This window comes from Rhodnius prolixus, unplaced genomic scaffold (genome assembly GCF_049639745.1).
Source record: "Rhodnius prolixus isolate KJV_2025 unplaced genomic scaffold, Rpr scaffold_16, whole genome shotgun sequence".
NCBI lineage: Eukaryota > Metazoa > Arthropoda > Insecta > Hemiptera > Reduviidae > Rhodnius > Rhodnius prolixus.
In genome coordinates this window covers 4,172,670-4,184,825 of record NW_027411616.1, presented here as the reverse complement: position 1 = coordinate 4,184,825, position 12,156 = coordinate 4,172,670, and the positions used below count along the sequence as shown (strand labels likewise).

The following is a 12,156-nucleotide window of genomic DNA, read 5'->3' as shown; positions in this document are numbered from 1 at the left end:
TGTGCAACTAGGGCTTTTATTTTCTTTAAAATTGTGTTCCTCAAAGAGTTAATCCATTGAAAAAGCATTGTCTTCTAATTTTGCTGGAATGCTGCTCTTTCTGTATTTGATAGTTAATATTAATGCCAATGCTACATTCTACACGTTCGGTTTATCTAATACTACCAAAAAAAAAAAAAAATCATTCGACAAAATGCATCTTTCCTCTTAATTACATTGCAATGCTGCTCTTTCTTATTTGTTACTTATTTAAGATTACAATGTACATGCTAATGTAAAAAATTCTTGCCTCCTAATTTTAAGACAAAATTCTCAATTTTGGCAATTTATTTCCCCAAATATATTAAATCTGGGTTGTTGCAAACAAGTACGCTTATGAAGGAGGATTTACTCTAAATTATAAAGAAAATTTGGGTGTTTATGAACAACGCTTGTACAATGTCAACTTTTGGTTCAACTTTATTGAAAAATAAGTATTCAAAAACCACTGGAAAAAATAAATCATTTCTCTTAATTTCACTGCAACCTGCGCTTTCTTTATTAAAACTGTCCGGCAGGACAGTTGTATATGGGTTGATCGTCAAAAACTGCACGAAAAAGCGTAACGCTGAAAAACACCCAAATTTGACAATTTTTTTCTCTTTTTCTATAAAAGATAAAATTCCCAAATTTTCTTTAAATTATAGGGCAAACCCTCCTTTATAACTGTATTTTTTTTGCAACAACCCAGATCTAATAGGTTTCGAGAAAAAAGTTGCCAAAAATGAGCAAAAACGGCTTTTTCAAAAAATGTTCTTGTTCTTGTTACCTTTTTTGTAAACAACGTAGCTAAACGCGCGAACCGATTTTCATGAATGAGGTGTCATTCCATTCGGAATTTTATGTAGATATGCCTTTTGGGGGTCTCGACGCTGTACATTGAATGGGAGAGGAGTTAGCCCCCTTTATGTAAGGCCCCCTGCAAAATGATTATTACCAATTATTGTGTAAATGTTGGTCCGATTTTGATAAAATTTGGTAGGATGATAGGGTTAGGGCTCCCCTACTTAATTATAAGGCGACGATCTGCTGTTACACTTGTTAAGGGAAAGTCTAGGAATCTTTTCAAATTATCGACAAGTGAACGGATTTTCATGAATGAAGTATCATTGGAATAGAAATTTTGTAGAGATTTGCCGTTTAAAAGTCTGGACGCTATGCCTGATTAGGACGGGAGTTTGCCCCACCCAAATAAGGCCGTTTGTAAAACTAATATTACCAATATTTGTATAACGGTTCGTTCGATTTTGATAAAATTTAGCAGGAAGAAGTGATTAAAGCTGCTCTACGTGGCTGTGAAGTGCCATCATGCTCTTACACCTGCTAAGAGGAAGTAGTGCAATCGCTAAAATTATGAATGAGTGAAGCGATTTACATCAATGAATTGTGGTTATTGAAAATATTTGCCTCTTTGCCTTTTAGGGAGAAGTACTGTAATGGCAGTTTATTTTTCTTGCTCCTCTTAAAAGGAAGTAGTGAAATGGCAGTTTAATTTTGCTATTTACGTTCAAATACCTTCGTATTTTATTAAAAACGCTTTCTCAAAAAATTGTTATTGAGAATATTTTGGGGACGGCAAGTATAACCATTGTTTAAAAAGATCTCTCCAGTGGTAGTTACGGTTGCGACTTAACACCTTGTCAGGTTATAATGATAGAATTGCTTATTCCAAATTTAAAAAAATCTGTAAAGCAGATATGTAACTTTAGCAAAATAGACAAAAAGGAAAGTCTATCCAAAAGGTACAAAAATCTCCTTAACAAAAACTTACAGTTTAAAATGTTAAGTATAAGGGTTGATTAAACGCCAAAAGGTACACAACAAATCAGCAGTACCCAACATTTCATTAATACTTCATTGATATTATTTAAGTACCCAACATTTCATTAATATTATTTAAGTAATTTTACTGCATTAATTTTCATTAATATTTTTTATAATTTATTAGATGTCACAGACCCTTATGCTGACCAGTTCATTCATATTTTTTTGTTATAATTGTGATAAAATTTATATTATATCTTCGTTATTAAATAGGTACTTTATTTTAACTCTATTCCAAATTATTCTTCTGATTTATCTTCAATAAGCCCTTTATTCTGAGTAGTCACATTTGCATGCATGTTAAAGTAAAAAAAGATAAAGTTAGAACCAGATTAATTATAATCTATTATTGTAAACGTTTGACTGCTACATAAAAAAACTATTACTTTAATCGAAGAATGAACTTAAACCGACGATTTTTATTTATAAATAAAAATAAATAAATAAAATAAAATCATTGATGTATGTTGGTGTAAGCATTTTTTAAAAAAGTTTTTGAATTTTTTAGCCTCAATTTTTTTATATTTTTATAACGGTTTTCTTGTTAACCTGTAATTAATAGTTTGATTATTATAGATAATTAGGTATTATAGTCAATCTACAGTGCTACTTGAACAAATATTTGTAGATGAAAATGGCCAGCATAAGGGTCTGTGACATTTAATAAATTTTAAAAAATATTAATGAAAATTAATGCAGTAAAATTACTTAAATAATATTAATGAAATGCTGGGTACTTAAATAATATCAATGAAGTATTAATGAAATGTTAGGTACTGCTGATTTGTGTACCTTTTGGCGTTTAATCAACACTTATACTTAACATTTTAAACTGTAAGTTTTTGTTAAGGATTTTACAGTTAATATTAAGGTCAATGCTAGTTGCTACATTTTGTTTAAATCTATTTTAAGAAACAGCATCCATTAGTATGTTATTGTTACATTGCTGACTTCAGTGGATAAATCTAAATCCGCCCTGTTACTTTTTTTTAGATTCTAACACAACTTTCTTCACTACTTTTACCTTTTTTTCTGCTTTTGATATTTAATTTAGCAGCGACAGTTTGTTGCTTGTAAACAATAACATAGTCGTATTATATTCTCAAAACAATTTTGCTCTTTTCTGCACCTTACTTAAATTTCTCATTCCACCAGCATTCATTTCCTGAACTTATCCATGAGTTAATTATAATGAAATTACTTATAATGAAATTACTGACACTTCCTCATTACAAAAAATGCAATATTGTTGTCCACTGCCATCACAACATTTATTTTGCCTTCTTTTATTTTAATTTCGGGGAAAGGAATATTATTTTCCATCAGTACTGCCGAATCTTCGTTTCCATCCCTTCCATCATTTCTGACTAAATTAAAATCCGTAAATTTTACTACGTATAACTAGTTGTCCTTGATTTGGAGGTGATGCAGTAAGCAAAATAATTTTTGGAAGAGCAAGCTACTTCAACTGGTTACGCTATTTTCTTCTTTACTTTACCATTTTCACGCCCATTTTACTTTCAAAGTATACTTCATAAACTTATCGCCACTCACGTATCGGCTCACGTGAATAAAATTGTTAATAAAAATGTTTATTTTATTTTAATATTACATTGAAGGTTTTATTCAGTCCAAATTTGTTAAACTTGGTTCAGAAGATGCTTGCAGCTTAGTCAGTGAGTGCCTCTCTATGCGACCCGGAATCTCTTGTTATCTTACATCTTCTTCTGCAAATAAATATAATTTTGTCTGTCATGTAACAAAATTTAAAATATATATTCTTATTAGTCATTATAGTAATTTACCTGTAGTACTTGTGGGAAGGTATGGAGGCGGTGGCCCTTGATCGGACGGAGGCAGAGCTGCCTGCTGGCTGTAAGGTGGCGGTTCCACAGGCTTACCAATTATCTCTACGCCATTATTTAAGCTATAAGTCACTAAAAGTCGACCAGCACTTCTCGCTCGATCTTGTTGCTGACAAAGGTTTCTATTTTCTCTATTGTACCTGTCTGTAACCATCTCCATCAAGTCCTGCTACATCAACAATTATACAATACTACATTATAGCAATATCGAATGTTAAACGTAATGTTTAATGTGAGCTTTTTTTTTACAAAAAAAATTTAAGGCGCGTTGAGGTTTTCAAGAGACAGCTTTTTCAGTACATTGTCACTTTCTGGGCAATCTTCTCTCGCTACGGCAACACTGCCCATCACCGGACAGAGAGCTGTAAGAAGTTCCTAGAAAGAGAAAATCTAAGAGCCAGCTGGACTCGAACCCGGAATCTCCGCGTGGAAATCCAAAAGCTAACCACATAGTTTATCCCTTCCCTGCAATTATTTTAAAAATTTAGTATTCTTTCAGAAAAGAGAAAAATTCTTTCACCAAAATGAACATTTGGTTTATATGTTTAACATCCATAATGTAAAACAAATACAATTGTAAATACTTAGAAGCCCTCAAGAATTACTTCCCGTATCCAAAGCTTGCATTAACCATAATATTTAAAAACATTAAAACTTAAATTGGCAATAATTTTTGTCCCCTTGGTGTAAGAGCGGGTAGTAATAGAGTAAGCAAAAGTAATGTTTAATTTACTTTCTATTAGTTCCTTTCTTTTTACATCAATGAATTGTCGTTCGATTCAAAATCTTTGCCTTTTAGAAAGAAGTACTGTAATCGCAGTTTATTTTTCTTGCTCCTCTTAAAAGGAAGTACTGAAATCGCAGTTTAATTTTGCTATTTACGTACAAATACCTTCCTATTTTATATAAAAAGGCTTTCTCAAAAAAATTGTTATTGAGGATGGTTTGGGGACCGCAACTATAACCATTCTTTAAAAAGATCTCTCCAGTGGTAGTTACGGTTCCGATTTAACACCTTATCAGGTTATAATGATAGAATAGCTTATTCCAAATTTTAAAAAAATCCAATCTGTAAAGCAGATATGTAACTTTGCTAATAGACAAAAAGGAAAATCTGTCCAAAAGGTACAAAAATCTCCTTAACAAAAACTTACAGTTTAAAAAGTTAAGTATAAGGGTTGATTAAACGCCAAAAGGTACACAAATCAGCAAGTACCCAACATTTCATTAATACTTCATTAATATTATTTAAGTAATTTTACCGCATTAATTTTCATTAATATTTTTTAAGAATTTATTAGATGTCACATACTCTTATGCTGGCCAGTTCATTCATAATAGTTATAATTGTGATAAAATGTATATTATATCTTCGTATAAATAGGTACTTTATTTTAACTCTATTCCAAATTATTCTTCTGATTCTGAAGTTGTCACATATACATGCATGTTAAATTAGAAAAAGACAAATTTAGAGTCGGCTACTGTTTAAATTTGAATCACGGAGGATTTAAAGCAATATTTCAGTCTTGAATTCGTCTTACCGAAATATTCGTGAGGACAAATAACACACAGTTAATAACAAGTAGATTATTCAACATTATTTATTCATTTCTCAATTGTAATTTAATTTAGTTCCCCTAATTTTACTTATGGTAAAATACTGGAATAATTAGCTGTCCTAAAAATATGCATATCTTATTTATTTTATATTACATATATACAACATTGTGGGAAGAACACCTACATTGAGAGTGTAATTGAAGAAAACTATATTATTTGCGATAAAGCCAGATAATTATTACCTATTATTACAAACGTTTGACTACTTCATACAATAACCATTACTTTAATCGAAGAATGAACTTAAACCGACGATTTTTACTTAAAAATAAAAATAAACAAAATCATTGATGTATATTGGTGTGAGCAATTTTTAAAAAACGTTTATGAATGTTTTAGCCTCATATTTTTTTATTTTTTATAACGTTTTCTTTTTCATTTGTAATTAATAGTTTGATTATTATAGATAAATAGATATTACAGTCAATCTAAGTTAAATGGTGTGCTACTTGAACAAATATTTTGTAGATGAAAATGGCCAGCATAAGAGTATGTGACATCTAATAAATTCTTAAAAAATATTAATGATAATTAATGCGGTAAAATTACTTAAATAATATCAATGAAGTATTAATGAAATGTTGGGTACTTGCTGATTTGTGTACCTTTTGGCGTTTAATCAACCTTTATACTTAACTTTTTAAACTGTAAGTTTTTGTTAAGGAGATAACAAAAAAATTAAAACTGTCCGGTAGGACAGTTGTATAAGGGTTGATCGTCAAAAAGTGCACGAGAAAGCGTAACGTTAAAAAACACCCAACTTTGACAATTTTTTTCTCTTTTTCTATAAAAGATAAAATTCCCAAATTTTCTTTAAAATATAGGGCAAACCCTCCTTTATAACTGTAATTTTTTTGCAACCCCCCAGGCCTAATAGATTTTGAGAAAAAAGTTGCCGAAAATGAGCAAAAACGGCATTTTCAGAAATTGTTGTTGTTGTTCTTCTTCTTCTTCTTCTTCTTGTTGTTGTTGTTGTTGTTGTTGTTACCTTTTTTGTAAACTACGTAGCGCCTAAACGCGAGTACCGATTTTCATGAATGAGGTGACATTCGATTCGGAATTTTATGTAGATGTGCCTTTTGGGGGTCTCGACGCTGTACACCGAATTAGAGAGGAGTTAGCCCCCTTTATGTAAGGCCCCCTTCAAAATTATTATTACTAATTACTCTGTAAATCTTAGCCCGATTTTGATAAAATTTGGTAGGATGATAGAGTTAGGGCTCCCCTACGTAACATTAAAGCGGCGATCTGCTCTTACACTAGTTAAGGGGAAGTATAGCAATCGTTTCAAATTATCGACACGTGAACCGATTTTCATGAATGAAGTGTCATTCGAATCGAAATTTTGTACAGATTTGCACTTTAAAAGTCTCGTCGCTACGCCTCATATGGAGGGGAGTTTGCCCCACCCAAGTATGGCCGTTTCTAAAACTATTATTACCAATATTTCTATAACGCTTTGTCCGATTTTGATAAAATTTAGCACGAAGAAGTGATTAAAGCTCCTCTACATGGCTGTGAATTGCCATCATGCTCTTACACCTACTAAGAGGAAGTACTGAAATCGTTAAAATTATCAATGGGTGAACCTATTTACATTAATGAATTGTCGTTCGATTCAAAATCTTTGCCTCTTTGCCTTTTAGGGAGAAGTACTGTAATCGCCCGTTTATTTTTCTTACTCCTCTTAAAAGGAAGGTCTGAAATCGCAGTTTAAATTTGCTTTTTACGTACAAATACCTTCCTATTTTATATAAAAAGGCTTTCTCAAAAAAATTGTTATTGAGGATGGTTTGGGGACCGCAACTATAATCATTCTTTAAAAAGATCTCTCCAGTGGTAGTTACGGTTCCTACTTAACACTTTATCAGGTTATAATGATAGAATTGCTTATTCCTAATTTAAAAAAAGCAGTAAAGCAGATATGTAACTTAGCCAAATAGACAAAAATGAAAATCTATCCAAAAGGTACAAAAATCTCCTTAACAAAAACTTACAGTTTAAAAAGTTAAGTATAAGGGTTGATTAAGCGCCAAAAGGTACACAAATCAGCTAGTACCCAACATTTCATTCAAGCTTAGTTGATATAATTTAAGTAATTTTGCTGCATTAACTTTTCCTTCACATTTTTTAGAATTTATTAGATGTCACAGACCCTTATGCTGGCCATTTTCATCTACAAAATATTTGTTCAAGTAGCACTGTAGATTGACTTTAATATCTATTAATCTATAATAATCAAACTATTAATTACAGGTTAAAAAGAAAACGGTATAAAAAATAAAAAAAATTACGAGGCTACAAAATTTAAAAACTTTTTTAAAAAAATGCTTACACCAACATACATCAATGATTTCGATTATTTTATTTTTAATAAAAATCGTCGGTTTAAGTTCATTCTTCGATTAAAGTAATTGTTATTTTATGTAGTAGTCAAACGTTTATAATAATAGGTAATAATTATCTGGCTCTATCGCAAATAATATAGTTTTCTTCAATCACACTCTCAATGTAGCTGTTCTTCTCACAATGTTATATATATGTTACGTAATATAAAATAAATAAGTATTGCATACTTTTAGGACAGCTAATTATTCCAGTATTTTACTATAAGTAAAATTAAATTACAATTGAGAAATGAATAATTGTTGTTGAATAATCTACTTGTTATTAACTGTGTGTTATTTGTGCTCACGAATATTTCGGTAAGACGAATTCAAGTCTGAAATATTGTTTTAAATCCTCCGTGATTCAAATTTAAACAGTAGCCGACTCTAACTTTGTCTTTTTCTACTTTAACATGCATGTATAAGATGTGACAACTTCAGAATAAAGGGCATATTAAAGATAAATCAGAAGAATAATTTGGAATAGAGTTAAAATAAAGTACCTAAAGTAGTGAAGGCGGCCTATCTAGAGGAAGGATACCTCGAATTTAAACCAGGTCCACCTGTTTGGGGGTTGAGCGACGGGCCAGCAACCCGTCATCGTAAAATCTTAGCTAGCTTTCAGTCCCAATAGAAAAGATTAGGCAGGTTCTAAGCGGCAACGACATAAGGATTGGAAACGGACTTTACGATTTGGAACGTGGAATATTCAAGGATTTAACAACAAGAGGATGGAGGTGATAGGGGAGCTGAGTGCTTATGGGGTGGATGTGGCTGTTCTCTCGGAAACTAAGATTAAAGGTTTTATGTATTTCTTGGAACAGGTAAATAATACACATGTAAATCCTGGAAGATGATATGTATTTCTTAAAAAGGTAAAAATAAACTTAACAAAGGCGGATATCACCATTTGGTTTCCGCACTGGCACTACTGGAGTTGCCCATTCTGAAAATGTGGTCTTGCTGATTACACCTTCGTCTTCAAGGCGTTGTAACTCCTTTTCTACACTTGGCAACAAAGTGAATGGAACAGGTCGAGCTCGTTTGAAGACTGGCCTTGCGTCATTCTTTAAACTAATGTTATAATTATAATTTTTAACAGGCTTAACACTACTTCCAAATAATGAATCGTACTTATTCAAGAGTTCGTTCACGGTTGCATCAATTTGAATATTATTGACATTCGCGTCGCAGTTACTGATTGGCAATATGTTTAGTTGTCGGATCCAATCCCAGCCCATTATAGAAGAATAATCCTCTTGAACAACGAATAATTTTAATGTTTTTGTAGTTCCTTTATGTTGTACCTTGACGGCGGTCTCGCCCAGTGGTCTTATGACTTCCTTATTGTAGCTTCTAAAGGTTATAGCTATTGGGTTAAGCTTGCCACTAGGTATCGTCTTAAAAATTTTATTGCTTAAGATTGTTGCCGCTGAACCAGTATCTAGTTCAATTTGGATCCTTTTGTCATTTATAAGGATAGGTAATATCACAGGGGATAAATCTGGGTGATGAAGGGCGTATATTGGTAGTGGTTCTTCGAACTCCGTGGATGATGATTCTTCGTTTTCCTCACATTGCACTTTGATTTCTTTCACATCTCGCTGACGTCGGAGGCAGACTTCTAATATATGGTTAGGTGTTTTACAATAAGTGCAGAACAAATTTTTTGCCTGACAAGTCCTGGCCACGTGATTTTCCTTACCACATCGAAGGCATCGCATAAGGTTTCTAGGAGCAACTCCTTTTTTGTGTTCTTATCTTCCCTTGATTGGGTGAACGGAATATGAATTTAGCACTCTGAAATTCTCTTGTAGGGTTTATTTCAGTTTTATTCACTGCTGCCTCCTCATGTTGTAAAATTTCATTCGCACCGAGCGTTGCCTTTTCAATTGCCAGAGCAATTTGGAGTGTTTTTTCTAACGAAATGTCATCTTCTTCGAAGAGTCTATCTAATATGTTTTTTGATTTTAAGCCACTTACAAATACATCTCTTAGCATTGTATTTAACATCGTATCATTGTACATATTTACATGGTGTGACCAGTTTGCGTAATTCTGCCATGTAGCGGGGAACTGATTCTCCTTCTTGTTGCTTTCTATTTAGGAAGGCATGACGTGCAGGAATAATCAGTGGTTTTGGGTTCAAGTGGTCTTATAAAGTTTTAGCAATCTCACTGAAACTCTTGGTAGTGTAGTCATGCGGGTATAGTAAATTTTTTAATAAGGTAAATAATTTTGGCCCGATTAATGATATGAGGCACGCAACTCTCTTTTCTTCATGCACCACTTGAACTTCAAAAAACGCGGAAAGTCTCTCAATATATGTGTCGAAGTCTTCCGCTGTTTCATCGTAGCGATCGAATGTAATTCCAGATATTCCTTTATTTGGTGACTCATTTTGTTTTAATAATGTACATTGTTGTTGTACGGTTTCTAATAGGGAACGTACCATAATCTGTAGTTCTTGTATTACTGACATTCTGTTGTAAGCTATTAAGGTTAATAGAATAGTTAGAGAAACAACGTAACCTGATAAAGCCTGTAGTTTTTCTTCTTTTTTTTTCCTTTTTGTACGGTCCTACCGACTGCGCCAGTTTTATGTATTTCTTGGAACAGGTAAATAATACACATGTAAATCCTGGAAGATGATATGTATTTCTTAAAAAGGTAAAAATAAACTTAACAAAACACACACGTTTTCATTTTTCTTCTCTCCACATAACCATACTGTCCACTCCTCTCCTCCTCAATCGATCTCTATATCATATCGATATCAAATATACCACAAAAGGAAAGGGAAGTGAAACATTACAAAACTATCTACATTTTTATAGCGGAGTGGAGAAGCAAGAAAGAGCTAAAGCAGGAGTGGCCGTTTTAATTAATAAAAAATACGGAAATTTAGTTAATGAATGTATCAATGAAAGAATGATTAGAGTGGAATTAAAACTGTTCGGAGAGACTGTTGTCATTTTGGGGGTATACGCACCGACTGATGATAAGCCATCGGCAGAAAAGGACCGGTTCTTTGGGGAATTAGAGGAGGCTGCAGAAGCGGTACCAGGTGGCAAGATTCTCGTGATAATGGGAGATTTGAACGGAAGGGTAGGTAGAAGGATTGGTAATAACGTGGTTGGAAGGTATGGAGAAGAAGTGTGTAACGACAACGGAAACCGACTTATTAATCTTTGTGAGCTGCATGATCTGAAAATACTGAACGGTTTTTTCAAACACAAAGAAATACATAAATTTACCTGGTGCCAACCCACAAGAAAGCTTAAATCTGTTATTGACTATCTGATCGTTAGATATAATCGCTGAGTGATGCCTAGAGATGTGAGAGTAGTGAGTGGCGCGGAATGTGGTTCGGATCACTACCTTGTGAGGGGAACCTTTGTGTTAAAGATACACAAATTACCCAATAAACAAAACGCCGACAATTCCGATAGCAATAAACATGAAATAGTCCGCTATTGTTTGGATAGTTTGAGCCAGGAATCAACTAAATACCTCTTCAAAAATAGAGCTTCATTGGGGTTAGGCAGTAATGAGAAGAGCATCTCTGAACAATACGACAGCATAAAGAACTGTTTACATAAGGCGGCTTTTGAGGCTTTGGGGTTGGACAATAGAAAGAAGAAAAATATATATTGGTGGAACGAAGAGGCTGAAGAATTGGTAGGTAAGAAAAAGAATTTATTCCAGAAATGGCTAGCCACAAAGGATGCTGATGTCTATGAAGATTACAAGAGGATAAATAGAGCAGTGAAAAAGAAAAGAAAAGAATGGTCTAATAAATACTGGGAAAATACTTGTAATCGGATTAATACTTACATTGGAGGGCAGAAATCAGCTGAGGCTTGGCAAGTTTTGAAAGAAATAAAAAACCCTAAACCTAACAAGATTAATCGTCATCTAATAAGATTAGCTGATTGGCGGGATTATTTCGCTAAACTTCTAGAAGATAGACCATCTTTCTTTAATGGTCAAACACCCTTTTCCACGAACGAAGAGTTTCAAGCCCAAAATATATTTCCGGTAACAGTGGCAGAACTGGAAGATGCCATAAAAGAAATGCAAAATAAGAAATCACCCTGGCCGGGCGACATACCCATTGAGTTAATAAAGAACTCTGTTCCTGATTTAAAAGATAAGTTAGCATCCATATTTACGGAATGCATTAATGGAGCGGAGATTCCTTCTGAATGGACTGTTGGATACATTATTCCTGTGTATAAAAAAGGCAGTAAAAAGGAATGTAAAAATTACAGAGGAATAAGGTTACAAATAGCCTCAGTAGACTTTATGGGAGAGTACTGAAAAATAGAATTGAAAGAGAGTATTCCGGGAAGTGCACAGAGGAGCAGGCTGGTTTTCGAACAGGACGGTCCTGCGTGGACCATATTTTCTGCATA

The 12,156-nt window shown here is 33.2% G+C and overlaps 2 protein-coding genes across 3 annotated transcripts; one reads left to right on the top strand and one right to left on the bottom strand.

Moving 5' to 3' along the window:
- Positions 1-3,434: 3,434 nt before the first annotated feature.
- On the bottom strand, positions 3,435-10,480 carry LOC141457474 (uncharacterized). Of its 2 annotated transcripts, none has more exons than XM_074134503.1 (3): positions 10,271-10,480; positions 3,669-3,897; positions 3,435-3,590 (listed from the first exon to the last, which is right to left on the bottom strand). In XM_074134503.1, the coding sequence occupies exons 1-3, from the start codon at positions 10,370-10,372 to the stop codon at positions 3,574-3,576; spliced, it is 348 nt and encodes a 115-aa protein (XP_073990604.1). In that variant the 5' UTR covers positions 10,373-10,480; the 3' UTR covers positions 3,435-3,573. The 2 variants fall into 2 exon arrangements, with proteins under 2 accessions (XP_073990604.1, XP_073990605.1); XM_074134504.1 differs by having other exon boundaries at positions 3,669-3,894.
- A 585-nt stretch (positions 10,481-11,065) lies between these two features.
- On the top strand, positions 11,066-12,061 carry LOC141457472 (uncharacterized). Its single transcript, XM_074134496.1, has one exon. It carries the CDS (start codon positions 11,066-11,068, stop codon positions 12,059-12,061), a length of 996 nt encoding a protein of 331 aa, XP_073990597.1.
- Positions 12,062-12,156: the final 95 nt, after the last annotated feature.